Source organism: Bison bison, unplaced genomic scaffold (genome assembly GCF_000754665.1).
Source record: "Bison bison bison isolate TAMUID 2011002044 unplaced genomic scaffold, Bison_UMD1.0 scf7180017864180, whole genome shotgun sequence".
NCBI classification, from domain to species: domain Eukaryota; kingdom Metazoa; phylum Chordata; class Mammalia; order Artiodactyla; family Bovidae; genus Bison; species Bison bison.
Window position 1 is genome coordinate 15,860,605 of NW_011494752.1, and position 23,241 is coordinate 15,883,845.

The window sequence follows — 23,241 nt, forward strand, 5'->3', positions numbered from 1 at the left end:
CACAAGCTGGAATCAAGATTGCCAGCAGAAATATCAATAACCTCAGATACACAGATGACACCACCCTTATGGCAGAAAGCGAAGAACTAAAGAGCCTCTTGATGAAAATGAAAGAGAAGAGTGAAAAAGTTGGGTTTACACTCAACATTCAAAAAACGAAGATCATAGCACCTGGTCCCATCGCTTCATGGCAAATAGATGGGGAGTAGCAATGGAAACAGTGAGAGACTTTATTTTCTTGGGCTCCAAAATCACTGCAGATGGTGAATGCAGCCATGAAATTAAAAGACATTTGCTCCCTGGAATAAAAACTATGACAAACCTAGACAGCATATTAAACAGCAGAGACATTACTTTGCTAACAAAGGTCCATCTAGTCAAAGCTGTGGTTTTTCCAGTAGTCATGTATGGATGTGAGAGTTGTACCATAAAGAAAGCTGAGCACTGAAGAACTGATGCTTTTGAACTGTGGTGTTGGAGAAGACTCTTGAGAGTCCCTTGAACAGCAAGGAAATCCAACCAGTCCATCCTAAAAGAGATAAGTCCTGAATAGTCATTGGAAGGACTGATGCTGAAGCTGAAATTCCAGTATTTTGTCCACCTGATGTGAAGAACTGACTCATTGGCAAAGACCCTGATGCTGGAGAAGATTAAAGGCAGGAGGAGAAGGGGACGACAGAGGATGAGATGGTTGGATGGCATCACTGACTCGATGGATGTGAGTTTGAGCAAGCTCCAGGAGTTGGTGATGGACAGGGAAGCCTGGCATGCTACAGTCCATGGGGTTGCAAAGAGGTGGACACAACTGAGCGAATGAACTGAACTGAACTGAAATGAGGCAGTGATAACAGGCAAGAGTCTCTGAGCACAGGATGGTGGCCAGGTGCACAGCCATATGATAAGAACCAAAGAGGCAAGTTTTGTGTGTAGCCTCACCCCCAGCCCCAGCTCCCCCAGCTCCCCCAGACCCCGGACCAGGATTCTGGAGCATCTGCTATGGGCTCTCAGTCTCCCTGACAGTCTTCCTACCTCGATGAGGTCCTTGCAGCGTTGTACAAAGGCATCGACCTGGGCAAATATGCTGGTCTGGTCTAGGATCCAGCCCCGGGTGGAGAACCTGACGTGAGAAAGACTGACCAGTTAGAAGCGGGAACATGAGGCATTTACCTCCCCAGGCCAGGCTAGAACCAGGAGTTCTGGTTCAAAGGGAGCCTGAGAAAATGAGACCCCAGGAAACAGTTTTTCTGAACGCCAAGTAAAGAAACACAAGGTGAGGAGAGCCAGAGAGAAAAAGAAAACATCTTGGTTCTAAGAAAGAGTTTGGTGGTGGTGGTGGTGGTGGTTTAGTCTCTAAGTCACGTCTGGCTCTTGCAACCATATGGACTGTAGCCCTCTAGGCTCCTCTGTCCATGGGATTTCCCAGGCAAGAATACTGGAGTGGGTTGCCATTTCCTCCTCCAGAAGAGAAAGTTTACACACAATGAAATTTTAGACTTTAGAGCCAAGGAAGGAGGAAAAGACCAGGAGGGATTCCTGGGTTGAGGGAGGGGAGGTTACTTAGAGTTAGGAGGACCTAGGACTGCGAGCTAGAATATCTGCGTCCAGAGAGAAAACTCGGACCATGTAAAAACGCTACAAAAAAAAAAATACAGTCCACAGGCTTAAAGTACAAGCAGAAGAGATCAAAATCTCCCCACTCCAGGAGTGACAAGCGGTAACACACAGGATGTCCAGATATGTCGTACTGGGTATGTGTCTGCACAGCCCGAAGGTAGTGGTCCTTCCAGGCGTGACAGCAAGAAATGCAGCCTTGTAGGTCCTCCTTGCTAGAGATGACGTAGCCCTCAAAGATGCGGTCCAGGGAGATGGCATGGCAGCACAGGCGAATGATCTCATTACTCATCTGCGGGAGGAGTCCCGACAATCTCAGTTCGCAGCCTTAGTTGCACCGACCCTCTCTTGGAGCCCCCAAGACCACGCCTCAGGTCTCGGGCTCCTACTTCTTGATACCCATGGCTCCTCTCATCCCTGGTCCTCCACTGCTGGTGCGGCAGCACCTCTGGGTTCCACCTCATTTGCCCACCTCATTTCCAGCCAGTGCTCAGCTCAGCACCCTTTCCCCACTCTTTGCCCCTCCCCCAATGAAATATGCTGGGTTCTGCTCCTCAAAAGCCAGTGTTCCTTCCTATATCTGCCTCTCGCTCACTGCAAGGTCCATCTTTGGCAATGAGAAAGAGCAGGTCTTCCCCTCCTGTACAACTCAGCCTGGGAGTCAGACCTTCCTGGCCCCCTCCCTGTGCTCCATCAACACCTCTTCACAAAGTCCCCCTCTTCCCACCCGGGCTTCATCCATCTGGAAGCAAAGTGTCCAGTCCAGGTCCCAACTCTGAGCCTCACTAAAGCAGATGATGCAGGCAAAGGGCCTGTGGTCTCTGTCTGACCCGAACAGCATTGCTCACTACCTTTTCACCATAGATCTGCCCAGTGAATTCCACCTTCTCCAGTAATCTGCATGCTACCAACATGGCCACCCCCTCACCACCCTCTGTTCCACTCTCTGCAGACACACACCTTCCGGAAGAGGGAGGTCAGTCTCTCCCGAGTATTGTAGTGGGGAGAGTTGACCCAGATGATACGGATGAGGCTGATCAGCCTCGGGAGTTTACTAGAGATGTCCTTTGGCCTCATGAATGCCAGTTCCTGGTAAGGCTCCTTCAGGATCGACAAGAAAGTCAGGTTTGACTGTGCTTGACGAGAGCCATCCTGGCAGTAAAGAGAAATCAGGAGAAGACTTAGCCCCTGGAAAGCACAGGTTCAAAGCGAGTGCTTCTGGTCCTCCTCGAATTCCAACCGACCTGCCTTTCCCGGCAAGTGTTCCCAGTTAACGTTACCTAGACCCCATCACCCCAGGTCTCTGCAACCCTTTGGGACCAGAGTGTGTGCGTGCCTACTTTTCCTCACTGACTAGTTTCTAACTCAGGTTTCGTGTCTATTCCTCTAGTTTTTCCCCTTGAACCCAGAACTCTGCACAAGGAGACGCTCAAGAGCTGTTGATCAACTGACCGGACGTCACTTGCATTCATCCCACCTTGTGGCTCCCACCATAGCCCCACCTTCACTACCTTGTTCTCAAAGAGAATTTTATACTTCTCCATCTAACTGTGGCTCAATTCCCCTTAAAGTATGTGGGTGTATGCATAATCGTGTCCAATTCCATGCAACTCCACGGACTGTAACCCACCAGGCTCCTCTAACCTCTATCTATGGAATTTTTCAGGCAAGAATACTGGAGTGGGTTGCCATTTCCTACCCCAGGGAATGGTCCCAACCCAGGGATCGACCCGTATCTCTGGCATCTCCTGCATTGGCTGGTGAATTCTTTACCACTAGCGCCACCTGGGAAGCCCCAAAACTCCCTTCAGTTCAGTTCAGTTCAGTTGCTCAATCATGTCCGACTCTGCAACCCCATGGACTGCAGCACACCAGGCCTCCATGAATACCAGTTTCAAATTCCTGCTAGGAAGAGATCACTTCTCTCTTTGTATTCTACAGATATCTCTGATCTCTGTGTGTCACAACACTAATATAATCAGCTTGTCATATTATATAAAACGTAATTTTTAAAAAAAATTTATTTTTGACTATGCTGGATCTTTGTTGCTGCACAGGCTCTTCTCTAGATTAGGCAAGCAGGGGCTACTCTCTAGTTGTGTGTGGCACACTGGTTCTCATTGCAGTGACTTCTCTTGTTGCGGAAGGCAGGCTCTAGGGTGCAGAGGCTTTAGGAGTTGCGGCTCCCAGGCTCTAGAGCACATGCTCAACAGTTGTGATACATGAAGTTAGTTGCTCATCTTACTAGATCAGGGATCGAACCCACATCTGTATTGGCAAATGGATTCTTTACCACTGAGCCACCAAGTGAAGTGAAAGTCACTCAGTCGTGTTCAACTCTCTGCGACCCCATGGACTACACAGTCCATGGAATTCTCCAGGCCAGAATACTGGAGTGGGTAGCCTTTCCCTTCTACAAGGGATCTGCCCAACCCAGGGATCAAAGCCAGTTCTCCCACATTGCAGGAGGATTCTTTACCAGCTGAGCCACAAGGGAAGCCCCTGAGCCACTAAAGAAGCCTTCAAATATAAGTTTTTGAAGTGTTTCTTTTGCAGCTCTCTTTGCTGAACTGAATGGGTTCGCCTTTGACCCCAGGCAACACAGTCATCTGTGTTAGCCTTCCTTCTCAGCTGGATTGTAGGGGTTGGGCTCCTAGAGGGCACTCAACATAGTACATTTGGCAAGTAACTAGGTGTCTCTCTAGTTAACCTATAAGCTCCTTGAGGCCTTGTGTTCTACTACGTTTATACTCTCCCACAAGTGCGTCTATCTCTGCAACTGATGAATATGTTGACTCTCTCTTCTTAGTGCCTTACATTATCCCCACCACTGGGCACTTTCTGCCAAGTCTGCATCCTTTGATCCACTCACAAACCTGGATCTGCTGGGCCAGCTTCATGAAGGGCGCCAGATAGGATGACTTGGCGAGACGCAGGATGGACTCGATGTGCTTCACTCCCGGCTTCACCAGCTGTTTGCTGATGCCAGACAGGTCCATGCATCGGTTGCGCCAAAACTCAATCTCCTCCAAAGGACCTAAGTTTTCTCCTGTCTCCACTGATTCCTGGGCACTGAGCACCTCCTTTATCTGCCGTGTCCAGTGGATCATGGAGGCTGCCGGGGAGAGGACAAAACCTCTTGCATGTCCTTGCAGCGCTCCCCACTTTCATCCTCCCCTCCACCCGCAACAGAACCCTCCTAACCCACCTCCTGTCCCAGCCTCTGGGCTGCCCATCCCTACTCCTCCCCCTCAGGAGCCCTGACACAGGAGCAACACCAGCCACTCACTCTCTAGTCGCTGCACCAGCTCTTTGTCTTTAACCACGACCTCAGGCTTCATGTTCATGGCTTCTGTGGGGATGTAGAGGACGGTGTGCCCCTCCAGCTTATACCGAGTGTCTGAGGAAACGAAAGAACCAGGAGAGTTCACAGAGGGTGATGGGTTTATGCCACCCTAGTTCCTATCATGGCTGATGATCTGGGGCCCAGGAGCTATGTGCATCTCAGGAGAGCAGGCAGGAGAAACTAGGACTCGTGCTTTTTTGACATCAGGAAAATGACAGAAGGCAAGAGGGAAAACCTTGTTGAGATGTCGTAAGAGACTGTCATAAAATGAGGTCTGAGAGCAATACAATGCCCTCGACACTCTCTTCCAGGACACAAGCACTCCCCTGCTGCCCCCACACTACCTCCAGTTTCCCTAACCCCACATGTACTCTTGGAAATTTCCAACTCCGAGCAAGTCTGGGCAACTGTTGGACCACAGAAAACTGTATCCAGATTAGAAGGCACACTGCGGACCCTGTTTCACTCATTCAGCAAATGCATTCCAAGCACCTACTCTGTGCCAAGCAACGCAGGTACTCAGGATCAATCTCCCACCTGCCTCACTCGCTCTACTATTGGTGGGGAATGGGGAGAAAACAGGCACCCCGGCCATTCCGCTCACCTGTCAGGCAGGCCAAGAACCTGTGCAGGTGAGAAGCAAAATGATTTCGAATGCTCTCAGGCCAGGTTGTGTTTTTAAAGATCTGAGGGGCAAAGACGCCACTGAGCAGCCGAAGCAGGGCTGGGATGTAGGCACCCCGCACTGTCCCAAACTGCACCGTCTCCTCAAAGTTCTCTGGAGTGATGGGGACCGGGGCTTGGCGAATAAAGTAGACAATCTGGTTCTGGGTCTGCATGGAAGACAGTAGAGCAGAGTTCAGGGTCCAGGCCCAGCCATGCTACCCAAGGGAATCTGAGGCTCCAGTCATGAAACCCTGGTCGCATCCCCTTAGCATATCCTGATCCTTCTCCAAATATAAGAAACACGAGATATTTCCTGTTCTTGTCAGGGACACAACAGTTTCTGTATCCAGAGGGTTGTGGAGGAAATGCAGAGAGCACTCCTTGAGGGTAAAGACTGCGTATTCTCTACAGAACCTAGCAGTGACTGGGACACACTAGATGCTCCATAAATGACAGATGGATGGATAAATGGAATGAAAAAGATACAGGAAAAGCAGAAAGGAGATGAACCAAAGGTAAGAGACAATTGTCTAAGGTTTTTCTTTCACTTGCATAACTTTTCCCCCAATTTTTTTCTTGACCATGATGCATGTGGGTTCTTAGTTCACTGACTAGGGATTAAACCAGCACCTTCTGTATTGGAAGTTTAGAGTCTTAACCACTGGACTTCCAGGCAAGTCCCTCCCCTCATTTTTCATTTATCCTGCAGTTTTGTTTATGCTGAGTTTTTATTGTTGTTTACATTAAAAAATGCATAACTTTCATGTTGTTAAAACTTCTTAGTTTCTGACTTCTACATAGTTAGAAAAGTCATTCCTACTCTAAGAACAGTTTCACTGTTTTTTTCTTTAGTGCTTTTGTAACTACTCTTTATAATTTATTTAACTTTAAAAACTGAAAATAAAGTACAAAGAAGAAATTCATAATCATTCATCTTCCCGTTACCCAGAATTAAATTTTGGCATTTTGTATTTATTTTTTAAAAAGATAAATAACTATTATTTTTGTTAAAATTATGTTAATTATAAATATCTGAAACAATGCAGAAAAGTACACAGATAAAAATTTAAATGTCGTTAAAATTCCACCATTTAGACACTAATCATTATCATTAGAGAAAATATTATTCTAGACATCTCTTGTAGATATATATACAGAAAAATAAAAAATTATTTCAAAATAGGATCATGCTATTGCTTTAGGATCATGCTATTTTAAAGTATTGAATTTAATGGAATAAAAAGACATTGATAAATTGTTGAGCTCCAAATAAATGTTTCTTTAGCTGTAAGAGAGATTTCTTCCTAAAAGACCCCTTTCTAAGGTTATAAGAAAGATTATGAAAAATATTAAGAGGTTAGTTTTCTCCAGGATTCCCTGGTGGTCCAATGGTTAGAACTTAGCGCTGCCATTGCTGTTGGCCCAGGTTCAACCCCTGGTCAGGCAACTAAGATCCCGCAAGCCAAGTAGCTGAAAAACAAAGGTTAGTTTTCTCATTACCTTTCAACTTTAATTTCAACTGACTCACTGCTTTGAAAGGTATGAACATGGGCATGCATCCTCATACTTTCTCTCATTGTCTTACCACTTCCCAATTTTTGTTATACTATTATTTTGACATGCCCTTCATCTAGATCGACTAATTGTTAACATTTTGCCACATGTGTGCATGATTGCACTCTCTTCTCTCTCCATCTCTGTCTCTCATCCTCTCTGTCTCTGCTGAGCCATTTCAGAGCTGGTAGCAGACGTTATAAAACTACACCCTTACATACTTCAGCATATGGCTCCTAAAAGTGAGGATATTCGCCAACACTCCCCAAACTGTAATTATCACACTCAGAAAATTGAACTTCATTTAATACTTTACATAATACACAGTTCACATTCAAATTTTCCCAGTGGTCCAAATAATGTCATTTACAGCTGCTTTCTTCCCACCCAGGATCCAATTCAGATCACACAAGGTTTCTTTCTTTCATGACAGTGATATTTCTAATACTCCGGGCCAGTTGATTTTCAAAACGTCCCTTAATTTTAATTTATTGGATTGTTTCCTCATTATTAGATGCAAGTTAAATATTCTTGGCAGGAATACCACATAGGTGATGTTTCCAAAGAATTAATTTCCTTAAATGTAATCAGCTTAACTAAGACATGTGTTGACATTAAACATTGTGTAACAAGTTTTTGTGGAATAAAGTATGTCCTTTCAGTTCCCCCATTCAGTTCCTTCAGCCGTTCAGGGAAATTCTCTGTATTCTATTTTAAAATTTATATTTTGTTTCATTAGCTGGCTCCCTATGTTAGATTACCTGTGTCTGTCTTTCACATCTATCAACTTCTCTCTAATCGTATTGTCATTGGTTTTTTTCTTTTCCCTACACTGTAATTATCTCAAGCCTCTCTTCTATGTCCATTCATATTTTCAGCAATAGTTATTCAGTCCCTTGCTGTTTCTAACCTACTAGTTTTAACATGTAAACATGCTGCTTTATTTATTTCAAAAATCTGCAATCGCTTTTATTTCATTCTCACATTTTATTGTTTCGTCGCTCAGCTTTTTAAAAAATTAAATTCGTATTAAAACATGATGCTGGTGTGAAAAACTGCCTTCTGTTCAGTTACATTTTCCTCACGTGCACGCTTTGTTCTGCTCTCTTTCTTCCTTGATGTAGTATGCCTGCAGTTGCCCTGCAATTCCTTTTCACTTGCCTCCTGCTTGCTCCGCTCTCTGAATTCATTCCTTCTGCTTTTAAGTGCTGTGGGTGACTTCCTGATGTCCCACTGTGAAAGCCCAGTTTGACTTCCCCATTGAAGTTAAAGCGAAATGACTGGGTATTTTACGTTGCGTTCACTTTTCTCTAGACTAAAATAATAGCATGAGGGGATGGGCAGGTAGGTAAGACCAATTTAAAACAGTGTAAAATCTTTGTTAAAATGCATAGGCTCTTTCTCTCTCTTCAGATTTTGTTAAATACTCTGAGGTTCACTCCATGTCACTGCTGGTGGTGGTGAGGAGGGGTGTCCACCATTCCTGCAGGGACAACAGTTTCCTTAAATCAGTGCAGAGACCTTTCAGATTTTGCTTCTTTCCTAGTTTGTTTACTCTTGGGTGCTTGTTTTTATTTGTTTTTCTGGCTTTACTTTTTGCTATTGTTCCAAGTATTCAAAAGAAATAATTTCTTAAGGAAGTTTTTCAACTGTCCTTCTTGCCCTACAATTAAATCCGTGATCTATTTAGAATTTATTTATCTGGGGCTGTGCTGGGTCTTCATTGCTGCGAGGGTTTTTCTCTCCTTGTGGCGAGCAGGGGCCACTCTCCAGTTGCGGTGCGTTGGCCTCTCTTCGCACTGACTTATCTTGCTGTGGAGCGCTGGCTGTACCGCACAGGCTCAGCAGTTGCAGCACCTTGGCTTAGTTGCTCCCTGGCATGTGGGATCGTCCCGGACCAGGGATCAAACTGTGTCTACTGCATCGGCAGGCGGATTCTTTACCACTGAGCCACTGGGGACGCCCTAGAATATATTCTGGCATGCTAAAAAGGCTTTTTTCAGCTTTGCCAACTCATAATTGACAAATTAAAATTGTTTAAGGTGTACACCCTGCTGTTTTGTGGCTTCCTGGTGGCTCAGCTGATAAAGAATCTGCTTGCAATGTGGGGGACCTGGGTTCGATCCCTGGGTTGGGAAGATCCCTTGGAGGAGGGCATGGCACCCCACTCCAGTATTCTTGCCTGGAGAATCCCCATAGACAGAGGAGCCTGGTGGGCTACAGTCCACGGGGTCACAAAGAGTCAGACATGACTGAGCCACTTTTACTTTCCTTGCTGTTTTGATATAAATGTGCACTGAGAAATGATCACTACAATCAAGCTAATTAACATATCTATTATTCCATATGGTTACCATTCTCATTTCTTTTTGTAGTGAGAACACTTAAGATCTACTCTTTAGCAAATCATACAGTAATATTAACTACAGTTACCACACTGTATATTAGATCTCCAGAACTTATTAACCTTGCATAAATGAAATTCTGTATCATTCCCCCCACTCAGTCTTACTGAAATATAATTGACCTATAACATTGTATTAATTTAAGGTATACAATGTAATGCTTTGATATGTATATATATTGCAAAAATGATTTCCACAATAAGTCCAGCTAACATTTATCAGCTTACATAGTTACAATTTTTTTATCAGAACTTTTAAAATCTACTCCTTTAGCAACTTTCAAATATATAATCCACTATTGTTAATTAGAATCACCATGCTGTACTGTACATCACATCCCCAGAACTTATAACTGGAAGTTTGTACCTTCTGGCCAACTTCACCCATTTTCTGTACTCCCTCACCCCCAACTCTGGCAACCACCAATCAGTCCTTTTTCCCTCCTCTGGTTCTCAATCTGTGCCGTTCTCTGTTCCTATGAGTTTTTTTTTTTTTCCTCCAGATTTCACATATAAGTGAGATCATACAGTATTTGTCTTTCTCTGTATTATTGCACTAAGCATAATACCCTCCAAGTCCACCTGAAAGTGAAAGTGAAGTCACTCAGTCGTGTCCAGCTCTTTGCGACCTCATGGACTGTAGCCTACCAGGCTCCTCTGTCCATGGGATTTTCCAGGCAAGAGTACTGGAGTGGATTGCCATTTCCTTCTCCAGGGGATCTTCCTGACGCAGGGATTGAACCCAGGTCTCCCACATCATTGACAGACGCTCTACCGTCTGAGCCACCAGGGAAGTCCAAGGCCACCTATATTGTTGCAAATGGCAAGATATTTTTTCTTTCTCATTGCTGAATAATACTCCATTGTGTGTGTATGTATGGTGTGTGTGTGTGTGTGTGTATACACATATACATTTTCTTTATCCACTCATCCAATGATGGACACTTAAGCTGATTCCATATATTAGCTATTAAAAATAGTACTATAATGTACATGGGGGTGCCGATATTTCTTCGAGAGTGATTTCGTTTCCTCTGGATACATACCCAAAAGTGGAATTGCCAGATCATACGGTAGTTCAAATTTTTTTTTTTGAGGCACCTCCATATTGTTTTCCACAACTGCACCAATTTACATTCCCAGTGCACAAGGGCTCCCTTTTCTCCACACCTTCATCAATATTTGTCATCTCCTGTCTTTTTGACGACAGCCATTCTAACAGGCATGAGGTGATACCTCATTGTGGTTTGGATTTGAATTTCTCTGATTAGTGACACTGAGCACCTTTTCAGGTACCTGTTGGCCATTTGTATATCTTCTTTGGAAAAATGTCTTTTCAATTCTTCTGTACCTTTTTAAGTCAGATTGTTTCTCACTATTAAACTGTATGAGTTCTTTATGTATATTTTGGACATGTATTCAAATCTTATCAGATATAGGATTTGCAAATATTTCCTCCCATTCATAGTCTGCCTTTTCATTTTGTTGATGATTTTCCTTTGCTGTGTAAGAAGCTTCCTAGTTAGATATAGTCCCACTTGTTTATTTTTGCTTTTGTTGCCTTTGTTGTAGTGACAGAAAACGTGTACCCTTTGATCAACAGCTCCCTTTTTCCCTCTTGCCCCAGCTATCTACATTTTTTAAATGGAAAACCTCTGTTTTCCATGTTTCCCAATTCTATTCATGGAATAATCCATCTTTCCCCACAGATTTTAAATGCTACTTTTGTAGAAAATGCTTGCCTATATGTTTCATTTCTTTCTGCTTCTTTCCTGTTGCTTACATAATACATATTCCTGCCCCGGTCTATTTTCAGTTCAGTTCAGTCGCTCAGTCGTGTACGACTCTTTGCAACCCCATGAACCACAGCACGCCAGGCCTCCCTGTCCATCACCAACTGCCATAGTCTACCCAAACCCATGTCCATTTGGTCGGTGATGCCATCCAACCATCTCATCCTCTGTCGTCCCCTTCTCCTCCTGCCCCCAATCCTTCCCAGCATCAGGGTCTTTTCCAATGAGTCAGCTCTTCGCATCAGGTGGCTAAAGTGGAGTTTCAGCTTCAACATCAGTCCTTCCAATGAACACCCAGGACTGATCTTTAGGATGGACTGGTTGGATCTCCTTGCAGTCCAAGGGACTCTCAAGAGTCTTCTCCAACACCACAGTTCAAAAGCAATTCTTCAGTGCTCAGCTTTCGTTATAGTCCAACTCTCACATCCATACATGATTACTGGAAAAACCATAGCCTTGACTAGATGGACCTTTGTTTTAATTGCTCTTATTTATTTATTTTTGGCTGCACTAGGTCTTCATTGCTACATCCAGGCTTTCTCTAGTTGCGGTGAGTGGAGGCTACTCTCCAGTTGCTCAGTGTTCGGGCTTCTTATTTCAGTGGCTTCTCTCATTGCAGATCATGGGCTCTAGGATGCTCACACTTCAGTAGTTGTAGCACATGGGCTCAGCAGTTACAGCTCACGGGCTCAGAATCTGCGGTTCCCGGGCTCTAGAACACAGGCTCTGTAGTTGTGGCACACGGGCTTAGTTGCCCCAGGTATGTAGAATCTTCCCAGACCAAGGATGGAATCCATGTCCCCTGCATCGGCAGGCAGATTCTTAACCACTGGACCACCAGGCCAGTCCTAATTACTGTAATTTAATAAAAGATTTTCATTCACAGGTCTCCTTCATCACTTTCCTTCTTAATCTTTTTTTTTTTTTTTGCTATTTTTCAAGATATACTTTTAAAAATCCTTTACAATACCAATTTAGGGACTGTGGTACTTCGATTGGAGTTGTAATAAAATGGTACATTTAATTGGATGGAATGATCTTCATAATATTAAGATTCCCACTCAGAACAGGATAGGGCTCATCATTTATTTAAATCTTTTTTTTTTGTAGCCTGCAACAAAGTTGTTTTCCTTCATATACATCCTAAGTTTTTGGCATATTTTTGTTACTTTTCTGAACGAAATTTTTTTGTGTGATGCTTTATAGCCAATTATTGCCAATATACAGGAAAAAGAGATAGCCTATTTTGGGCTTTGCTTAATAAGGAAGCTTTATAAATTGTGTCATTGTGCAGGACCATGCTACTCTTCATTATCACTTCAATTTTTGTATGTGGACCAATAAAAGCCAAGCAATAGCCTTTTTCTTTTCCAAAATTTTATTTCCCCAAATTTCAAACATACGGGAACACTAAAAGAATTTTACAATAATAACCTGTACACCCGCCGCCCATATTCTACCACTAACTTTACTATACATTTGTCTTTTAACTGTTTTCCTACCTGTGGTTTACCTTTCACTAACGTATCCTCCCCACTGTTGAAATAGTTACCTATCTAACTCATGAAAGCCTTTAATAGTTCCCTCTGGAATAAAGCCAAATTCTTTAGCATAACATTCAAGGACCTTCAGAGGCAGACACCAACCCACCTTTTTAGTATCATTTCCCCCAACTCCTTGTTTCTTTGCACATAAAGTGTTCTTTACCTGGATGCTCTTACTCATCCTCGATGAAATCCTACTTACCCTTCATCCCGAACTCAAATATCTCCTCCATCACCAGGCCTTGGCAGCATTCCAGGGGCTACATTAGTTGCTCCCATAAGACTCTTATAAAGCTTCGTCCAGGCATCATAATATATTGTAAATATTTTTTATATGTCTGTCTTCCCCACTAGACCATGAGATCATCAAAAGCAAAACCCTGCCTCACTTCTCTCTGTATTCTGCTGCCTAGCAGGATGTCCCACACACTGTGAGGCTCAACAGACCTTGGGCAGGAGAGATTAGATACAGATGACTGGGGTCTGCGGAACCCGCAGCCCCCTGGGGAGAACACCTTGGGGTCTGGATGGTGGAGTACGCACCTGCACAGGCATTCCCAGGTCTAGCTTCAGCCCCATACAAGGGTCGATGAAGATGGTGAGGATGGGTTCCGAAGGGTCCTGGGCAAAGTGTTCCAGAACAGTGCTGTGCTCCTCTGTCCATGTGGCATCCGCCAGTCCTGTCAGTACAGCCCGGGACAGGAAGAGGGGCTTCTGCAGAATGAGAGCAGAGGGCCAGAGCAGGCGCAGCTGTCAGTGTAGGTCACTTCTCCCTTCCACTGCCATGTGTGGGAGTCATGGGGAGTGAGAGCAGGTTCGGAAGAAAAAGCTGAGGACCAACTGACTGATAGGTTTCAGAAGAAACAAGACAATAAGATCCTCTTCCCTCTATGAGTAAAAATAGAATGGATCATAGAGGAAGACCAAGGGATAGCATCTTTCTGAAATATTTCATTTATGCCTGTGGTTGTAAAAATGTCTTATCAAACAACTTTCAACCTCACAGTAAAACTAAATTAAGGGAACATGTAGGATATTAGCCTCAGTCAAGAAATTAGGGGCAAGAGGATGACAAGCTGGAAAAAGAATAAAGGTAGAAGAGCAATTTTTCCATGATGTGGCCTCCACAGAATACTGGAATAAGTTTGCTACACTGGGCAAAAGTCAACTGGCCCAGCAGCTAGAAAAAAAGAAAAAGGGAAGGGAAAAGACGAAACTGGAAAACAACAAAGGACAAATCAATTGGATGGAAAATAAGTCATAACTGGTGGCTAGAAAAAAACATAGCATTTTTAGAACAGTATTAAATAAATTAAGAAAACTACAGGATATGAAGACCTAGCTCAGTGAACTGGAGAAGTCACTCTGTCCTCCCAGTACTCCGAGAAGATGAAAAGCAATCCCTTTTGCTTACAGTTTCCAGGTCAAGAAAATTTAACCACTGATCCAAAATCTTTCATATATAAAGACATGCATAAAAGAACTTTCCTGGTGGTCCAGTGACTAAGACTCTGTGATCTCAGTGCAGGGGGCCAGAGTTCAATCCCTAGTCAGGGAACTAGATCCCACATGGCGCAACGAAAGATCCCAAGTGCCACAACTGAGACCTGGCACAGCAAAATAAGTAAATAAATAAATTTTTTAAAAAATTTACAATAGCTAGGACATGGAAGCAACCTAGATGTCCACTGGCAGATGAATGGATAAGAAAGCTGTGGTACATATACACAATGGAATATTACTCAGCCATTTAAAAGAATGTATTTGAATCAGTTCTAATGAGGTGGATGAAACTGGAACCTATTATACAGAGTGAAGTAAGCCAGAAAGAAAAACACCAATACAGTATACTAACACATATATATGGAATTTAGAAAGATGGTAACGATGACCCTTATGCAAGACAGAAAAAGAGACACAGATATAAAGAACAGACTTTTGGATTCTGGGGGAGAAGGCGAGGGTGGGATGATTTGAGAGAATAGCATTGGAACATGTATATTACCATATGTGAAACAGATCACCAGTCCAAGTTTGATGCATGAAACAGGGCACTCAAAGCTGGTGCACTGGGACAACCCTGAGGGATGGGATGGGGAGGGAGATGGGAGGGGGGTTCAGGATGCGGGACACATGTACACCCATGGCTGATTCATGTCAATCTATGGGAAAAAACCACTACAATATTGTAAAGTAATTACCCTCCAACTAAAATTAATTAATTATTTTTTTAAAAAGACATGTATGAAGACCCAGTGAAAAGAACACTAAGGATATGAACAAACATTTCATACTATTGAAAAAAGAGAGAGAAAAAAAATGAAAATGTGGAAAAATAATACAATTTCACTTGAAATTAAAGAAATAAAAATAAACACAGCAAAAGTATATCATGTATTGCCTATAATTATTTAAAAAAAAAAAAAACAACCTGCTAAACTGCTAACACCCAGGCTTGGAAAGGGTTTGTTGCTAGTATGAGGGCAAAAAATGCAGTCTTTCTGAACAATAGTTTGGCATTATGTATTAAAGGTGTTACAAATGTCCTTTACTCTTTGATTCAGGAACTCCATATCCAGGAATCTAATTTTAGCAAATATTAAGTATTTCAAAATATGTTAGTTTTATTTATAAAATTCATCACAGTACTATTAAAGCAAAAAAAAAATCAAAATGGAAAAATGTCCAAGAGTAAGGATTTAACTATGGTACATATACCTTATCAAGCACTGAGTGAACATTTAAAATGGTGCTTACAGGGAATTCCCTGGCAATCCAATGGTTAGGGGGCTTCCCAGGTGGCATTAGTGGTAAAGAACCCACCTGCCAATGTGGGCTTGATCCTTGGGTGGGGAAGATCCTCTGGAGGAGGACATGGCAACCCACTCCAGTATTCTTGCCTGGAGAATCCCATGGACAAAGGAGCTTGGCAGGCTACAGTCCATAGGGTCACAGAGTCGGACAGGACTGAAGTGACGTAGCAGACACGCCAGTGGTTAGGACTCCACGTTTTCACTTCCCCAGGACCAGGTTCAATCTCTGGTCGAGAACTAAGATCCCACAAACCTCGAGGCACAGCCCAAAAAAAGAGGCGTCTTGTGATTTATGTATTTCTGATAAAAAATAACAGCATCCCCAGTTTTTTTTAAGGTCCTTTTTTAAGGAGCTTAGTTCCCCTTACATTGGGAGCACAGAGTCTTAACCACTGTAATTCCAGGGAAATCCTCTGTATTCTTTTTTAAGAATGTAACAACATGAAGAATGATAAAATGTTTTGTGAAAAAGCCTAATTTAAAAAGTATAATGTGTAGTATAGTTAAGATTGTTAGAAAACAAAATAACTCTCAAATCTACAGAAAGAAAGGACATATACCCAATTATTAACATTGAATGTGTTTAGTCATAACTTCATTTTCCCTTTCTTTGTTTTACCTTTCTATCCCTTCCAGTTTTTTTCTTTAATGAGTAGTTGTTATTTTGCTTTCCCTTTCTAGAAAGTTCAAGGTCACTATTCTTCTAATCCAGGTTAGAAGTTGTCCCCAGGCTCTGATGCAGCTTGAAAATAAAGGTATACAGGTCATGGAGTGTCAATTTCTGAAAGTATTTCAAGTGGCTTCTGTAAACTTTTCAGCCAAAGGAGAGGACCGAAGGACAGGAAGAAAGAGGATGTCTTAGAAATTAGGACAGTGTCTGCCAGCTTGTTCAACATGTCCAGATTTCACCCATTCGACAGATAAAGCTTGTCACATTTTGACCCAAGATGGAGAGACGAGGAAGGGCCTGCTAAAAGTCCTGTTCCCTCCTGAAAGCTCTCTTCTTCTGGAGGAGTAGGGGGCATGGATAACTCTGCCCTTTACTCAGTGTACTGGATTTGCAGTGAGCAGGCTACCAGCTTCTGCTGGTAGAAAGAAAAGGTATCAAGTGAGAGACTGAAGAAGAGAATTCCTCAAACACCATTCTGCAACTGATCCTTTGAATCACCAATTGCTGGTGAGGAATACTTGTTTCAACAACAACCCAAACTTACCACATCTACCTCACGCTCCTCTAATTCTTCTTTCTGTATTTCAGGTTGCTCCAATACTGGCTCTGGGGAAAAAATTCAAAAATGAAAGCATTCCTTTAAAAATTAAATATAGAGTCACCATCAGTCAATTCAGTTCAGTTTAGTCGCTCAGTCGTGTCCGACTCTTTTCGACCATATGATCCAGTAATTCTAGGTATACCCAACAGAACTGGAAGCAGGCACTCAAACAGATATTTGTATGCCCATGTTCACAGCACTGCTATTCACAACAGCCAAAAAGCAGAAACAACCCAAGCGTCCACCAAAGATGAATGGATAAACAAATTGCAGTGGAATATTAATCAGCCAAGAAAAAGAATGAGGGTCTGCTACAATATGACAATGTGGATGAAAATGTAACATTAAGTGAAAGAAGCCAGTCACAAAAGACAGTATATTGTATGATTCCACTTATATAAAACGTCCACAACAGGCAAATTCAAAGACACAGAAAGTAACAGATTAATGGTTACCAGGATCTGGGAGGAAAGGGGAATGGGGAGTGACTGCTAAGAGGCTAAGCTCTCACGCAACGGAGAAGTAAAGATACAGTGGCCACCGGGTGCCAGTTTCTCAAGTTACCTGAAGCGGCTTTTGGTGAAGGGGTTAAAATGCTCTAAAATTAGGGACTTCCCTGGTGGTCCAGAGGTTAAGACTCCCAATGCAGGGGGCCCCCATTGGATCCCTAGTTGGGGAAATAGATCCCACGTGCTATAACTAGAGTTCCCACGCAGTAACTAAAGATCTCGAATGCTGAAACTAAGACTTGATGCAGACAAATAAATAAATATATATTTTTAATGTTCTAAAATTAGATAGTGGATATGGTTGCATAGGCTGGTGAATACAGCAAAAATCACTGAATTATATACTTTAAAAGTATGAATTTAAAAAAATATTGATTGATTGATTGATACATGTATTTAGTCTGCATTAGGTCTTAGTTGTGGCGCTTGCCTGGCAGCATATGGGACCTTAGCTCTCCAACCAGGGGTCAAACCCATGTCCCCTGCATTGGAAGGTGGTCTCTTAACTACTGGACCACCAGGGAAGTCCCAAACACATGAACTTTACAGTAAGTGGATTATATCTTAATTTTCTTTTAAAAAGCTGGCAGGGGTGCAGAGGGAGGCAGGGGAATGAAGGCAGTCAGTCTTAAGGTTATTCTAGCCACTCAGTTTCCGGCCTGCCATTCTTCCCCTAGCCTTTTCCCACATGGAGAAGTTGAGACCCTCAGAAATTGGCCCCTTTCCAAGCACCCCCACCCCCACTCTGGATGCCATAACAGTCAAGGGGGTGTTTCTCTCCCTCATGATCTGTTTTTCACACAGAAGCCTGGGGCAAAACAGGTGGGTTTCCCATCTCCTGTGGGCTGAACGGAGGAAGGAACGGATGGGATGGAACCACAAGACTTTGGGGAACAGGACACTCAGAGAACAGGACACTCAGACTTCCAGAAAGAAAACCTAAGAGGGGAGTAAGGCACAGAGGTTGAGGAAGGAAATCATGAGAAAGATGGAACAGCTGACTCTAGGAGCTCAGGAGTGAGAGGGATGAGTGACTGAGACAGCCAAGGCCCTTCGAGAAAGCCAAGGGCGTCCAAGGTTCCAGACAGGAACAAGGCAGAGAGAACGAGACTTAGACCATCTCAAGAGTAAACAGGTTTCCTCTTCTATAGTACAATTTATATAAAGTCTAAACCACGCAATATGATACTAATATGTGATGGTCATGGATACATGCAGTAAAAATTTTAAAAACAAGCTTGAGAATGACAAACATCAACTCAGGATAGCGGTGACCTTTGGAGAAGGAGAGAAGGGCTTGCAGGGCAGCGGGACAGAGGGATTCATTTGTTGCTATCGTGATTAATTTACACATTGGGTAATGGGTACATGGGTGTTCATAATGTTCTCTACGCTTTTTCTTATTGGCCTGAAATACAGGTCTACAATCCCTTGTCCAAAACTCTTCAGTTCAGTTCAGTTCAGTCGCTCAGTCGTGTCTGACTCTGCGACCCCATGAATCACAGCATGCCAGGCCTCCCTGTCCATCACCAACTCCCGGAGTTCACTCAAACTCACGTCCATCGAGTCGGTGATGCTATCCAGCCATCTCATCCAAAACTCTTAGTGTCACATATATCTCAGCATTTAGACTTGTAATATAGTATGGTATGTGAGACCCCCACCCACCTCCTGGGGGCTCTAGAGCAGCACTCCACTTTCCATGTTAGTATTCCTGCAGTAAAACATGGAAAATGTATACTAAGTGGCTTAAATAGACTATAAATACCTCAAGTCAGTTTAGGTTATATTTTACCACCAAATAAGTTTGGATGCCAAACTCGGGGCGGGGGGGTGGACTTTTATTTCTCAGGGCTTTTTAAAATTACAGATATGAGATCATGAGTCTGTACTTCTCCTTCTTTTCTTAGTGGAAATGGCTATCAATTAGAACTTCAAAAGGGTGTGTGCCCTTTAAGCCACCATTCTTCAACCGGAAGTGTTTAGGCCTGGTCTTAGTCTGTTCCAGGCTACTATAACAAAATATCAGTTTGTTGTTCTCGCTGTTCAGTTACTAAGTCATATCCAACTCTTTGGGACCCCAGGAACTGTAGCCCAAGAGGTACCTCTGTCCTCCTCTATCTCTGGGAATTTGCTCAAATTCATGTCCACTGAGTTGGTGATGCTATCTAACCATCTCATCCTCTGTCACCCCCTTCTCCTTTTGCCTTCAATCTTTCCCAGCATCAGGGTCTCTTCCAGTGAGTCAGCTCTTCGCATCAGGTAGCCAAAGTACTGAAGCTTCAGCTTCAGCATCAGTCCTTCCAATGAATATTCAGGGTTGATTTCCTTTTAGGATTGTCTGGTTTACAACCTCCTTACAATCCAAGGGACTTCTCAAGAGCCTTTTCCAGCACCAAATTCAAAATCATCAATTCTTCCGCATTCAGCCTTCTTTATGGCCCAACTCTCACACCCGTACATAACTACTGGAAAAACCATAGCTTTGACTATATGAACCTTTGTCAAAGTGATGCCTTTGCTTTTTAATACACTGTCTAGGTTTGTCATAGCTTTTCTTCCAAGGAGCATCTTTTAATTTCATGGCGGCAGTCACTGTCTGCAGTGATTTTGGAGGGCAAGAAAACAAAGTTTGTCACTGCTTCCCCTTTCCCCCCTTACTTCTAAGCAGCAGACATTTATTTCTCAAAGTTCTGGAGGCTGAGGTCTGAGTTCAGGGTGCCAGAAAGGCTGTGTGAGGGCCCTCTTCTGGGTCGCAGACCTCTCTATGTATCCTCACATGGTGGAAGTGAACACGGACTCTCTCCGGGTTGTTTCTTATAAGGCATGAATCCCACTTATGACAGTTCCCTCATGATTTAAGCACCACCCAAAGGCCCCACCTAGTAACACCATCATATTGGGCATTAAAATTATAATATATGAATTTGGGCAGGGAGACACACAAACATTCAGACCATAGTAGGCCCCCTCTGCCTCCAGTAGGACAAGCTTCAATTCCTCCCAACTCCAAAGACTGCAAGAATTAATATTCATTTCAGGGTTGCCTTGGAGACCCAAGTCTTCTCTGAACCTCTATCAAGTGTCAGCTAGAAAGCAATCAAACAATTAAAAGGCTTGGAGCTAAAGAGATCCTTGGTGTTTGGGGTTAATGCTTTCATTTAGAAGTTCCTTCCATTCCCATCCCAGGGGATTCTCCAAATTGAACCTCACTGCCTTCCTTCTTTCCTCCTGCTGCTTCTGGTACCCAGCTTCTAGAAGCCAGTCCCACTTTAAACAGCTTTTAAGAACTCAAAAGAAAAAAAAACTGTACACTTCTAATGTCTAGATCCCAGGGCAAGGCTCTTTGTACCCTGGACCTTTCTCCCACACCCACGGCTAATCTCTCACCTTTTACTATTAAAAGTAGATTCTATTTCTCTCCATCTTGACAGGCTGCTAGGAGTATAGGAAACCCCAGGTAGAAGGGCAGGGCTATCTGTAGCTCAGTCATAGCTACACTGGCCAGCGCTCTAAGGCTCAGCCCAACGACAGCACCTTTCAACCCTAATGGCCTCAGCTCACCCACCATAGAGGAATCCCCCCAAATCAAAGCCACAAGAGGCAGACTCTTTAAACTCTTTTCTTCCTCAATCTAGACGTCAGGCTTCTTTTCCTGTGGACTTGAACCGGAACACCCTTAGTCTACCAAGACCCTGCCAAACTGAGGGCGGAGACACAACAACCTTAAACAGATGGGAGAAAGATTCAGTCGGGCTTAGGATTCAAAGGATGGCAAGGCAGGCTGAGTCTCCATGGTGATGGGCTTAATGAGAGGAAACCACTATTTGTTTTGCCACCCAGGGTGAAAAAGGAAGAGATCAAACCCTCTTCACTGGCGTAGAAGCAACCAGGAACACTTGAAATAAGAAGGAAGAGGCTAGAAGATTTGTTGGTGAGCTCTGGGTGCACTGGGGAGAAATTTTAAGACTGAAAGAACAAGTATAAGGCTGGCCAGGAGGGAAAACCCCAAACAAGGGACCTAGCAGTGGCCTGAAATTCAGCTAAACTCCTTTCTTCTTACCCAGAAGAAACAGAACCTGCTCCCCAGCCCTAAAACTCTCTTCAAATACAAACATTCTGCCTCCACGTCTCTCTCCAGCAAGTACCCACCAGGCTCCTCCTTGACGGTCTCGGGCTCCGCCTGGACCTCGCTGCTGGCCGGCAAGGTGATCTCCTCGACCTGTGCATCCAGAGTAGACTGGGCAGCTCGCCGGCGGGCACTTCCCCGGCTAGTCACTTTCCGCTTTTTGTCAGCTTTGCTGGACATCGCGTAGGCAAAACCTGCAGATACACGGACGCTGGGGGGTCCACAACCAGCTCTATCCCCAAACCTCAGTCCTTTCCCTAGGATACCCCCACTTTCTTCAGGGCCTTGGGTTAAAAATCAAAATCAGTCCCTCAAGACATTAGGAATAAATGGAAGTGGACTCTGTATGTCCACTGCAGGGGGCATCGGTTCCATCCCTAGTTGGGGAACTAAGATCCTGGCTGCCCCGAGGCATGCCCAAGAAATAAAAATGATAAAAATGGTGGTATGGCAGACACCCACTAATGAGGATGTAGGAACCCCTATCTCTGCCCAGAGGTGTGAGAACATAGATAATTAAGAAAAGATCTACCAGCTGAGGTGTGGCTGCACACACCCTCAATCACTCAGGGCCATGGTGAGTGAGCGAGGGCCCAGGGAAGGGAAGACTGTCCTCAGGTTCCTTTTTTCCACACTCTCTGTCACTGTGTCAAGTCACTAAGCAACCAAGATGATTTTCCTATGTATCTCCTTTCCTCCCAAGTTCCCCGCTGGAAGGAGGGGGGAAAATGTCCCTCCTACCACTGTGACCTCCTTAAACAAGGAAAAATCAGTAATTGAAATGTGTCTCTTTAGCTTTCCATTCCTGAGTGATAGGAACCCTGTTCTGAGTGTTCTAAAAGGTCTCTTAGCCTAGCTGGCTGAGTTACTCTGTGCTGACCAGTTAATGAAGACTAATATCACTCAATTTCAGAGGCCCTGAAAACAGACGGGAAAAATGAAGGACAAAAGTCATTCAACACTGAACTTGGAATTGTGTCTGGGGGAGGAAGAAACGGGGTGATGAGGAAGGCCCCAGGAACGTCTCTCTCAGAAAAGTGGGATGGTGGGAAGCAGGGCATCTCTGGCAGGCACCCAGGGCAATGTCTGACGGCTGGGCAGTCCCTCTTCACTCAGCTCCAGTCTGACAGCCAGCCACCTGTGGCTTTTCTTCCTCCTCCCCACAGGATGCCACAGGCATTGATCGTTATGAGTCTCAGACTTGAAGGATTTGTACTTTGCTCCAAGGAAAATCTTTCTATTAGGCCAACACATCAACTGAACCAACTACTGCGGTGCGGCTTCTGCCGCCGGTCTCCAGAGAAGCGTCAGGCTGTGCTTCCCTGCCAGCGGCGGGAGCTTCAGGAACATTCCGCCGGCCAGGCTGGGAGCCCCCTCCCCTAGGGGCTCACCCCCGGATCCACACCGTGGCCTAAGGAGGCGCTATCTACTAGACTCGCTCTATTTCTCAGGAAATAAGTCAGGGTCCGGCCCCCTCCTCCAACCACCAGTGGCTATCAGTGGGCAAACCTCCCCTCAAAGGCGCTTCCTCCCACAACTGTCACAACTGTCCCCGCTTCCTCATCTCAACTCCAGTTGGCCCTTCTTCTCCTCCGCCAACT

At 44.1% G+C, this 23,241-nt stretch overlaps 1 protein-coding gene across 1 annotated transcript in view; it reads right to left on the reverse strand.

The window, feature by feature from the left end:
* The window catches only part of DNAH2 (dynein, axonemal, heavy chain 2), a 110,838-nt gene that overhangs the window by 87,304 nt on the left and 293 nt on the right, over positions 1-23,241 (reverse strand). The window contains exons 2-8 of the mRNA XM_010843209.1: positions 21,664-21,834; positions 16,946-17,007; positions 13,462-13,632; positions 5,562-5,790; positions 4,901-5,011; positions 4,488-4,726; positions 2,572-2,763 (exon numbers count right to left, since the gene is read on the reverse strand). Coding sequence (XP_010841511.1) covers positions 2,572-2,763; positions 4,488-4,726; positions 4,901-5,011; positions 5,562-5,790; positions 13,462-13,632; positions 16,946-17,007; positions 21,664-21,820 — 1,161 coding nt within the window. The 5' untranslated portion in view covers positions 21,821-21,834. The remainder of the gene's footprint in view (positions 1-2,571; positions 2,764-4,487; positions 4,727-4,900; positions 5,012-5,561; positions 5,791-13,461; positions 13,633-16,945; positions 17,008-21,663; positions 21,835-23,241) is intronic.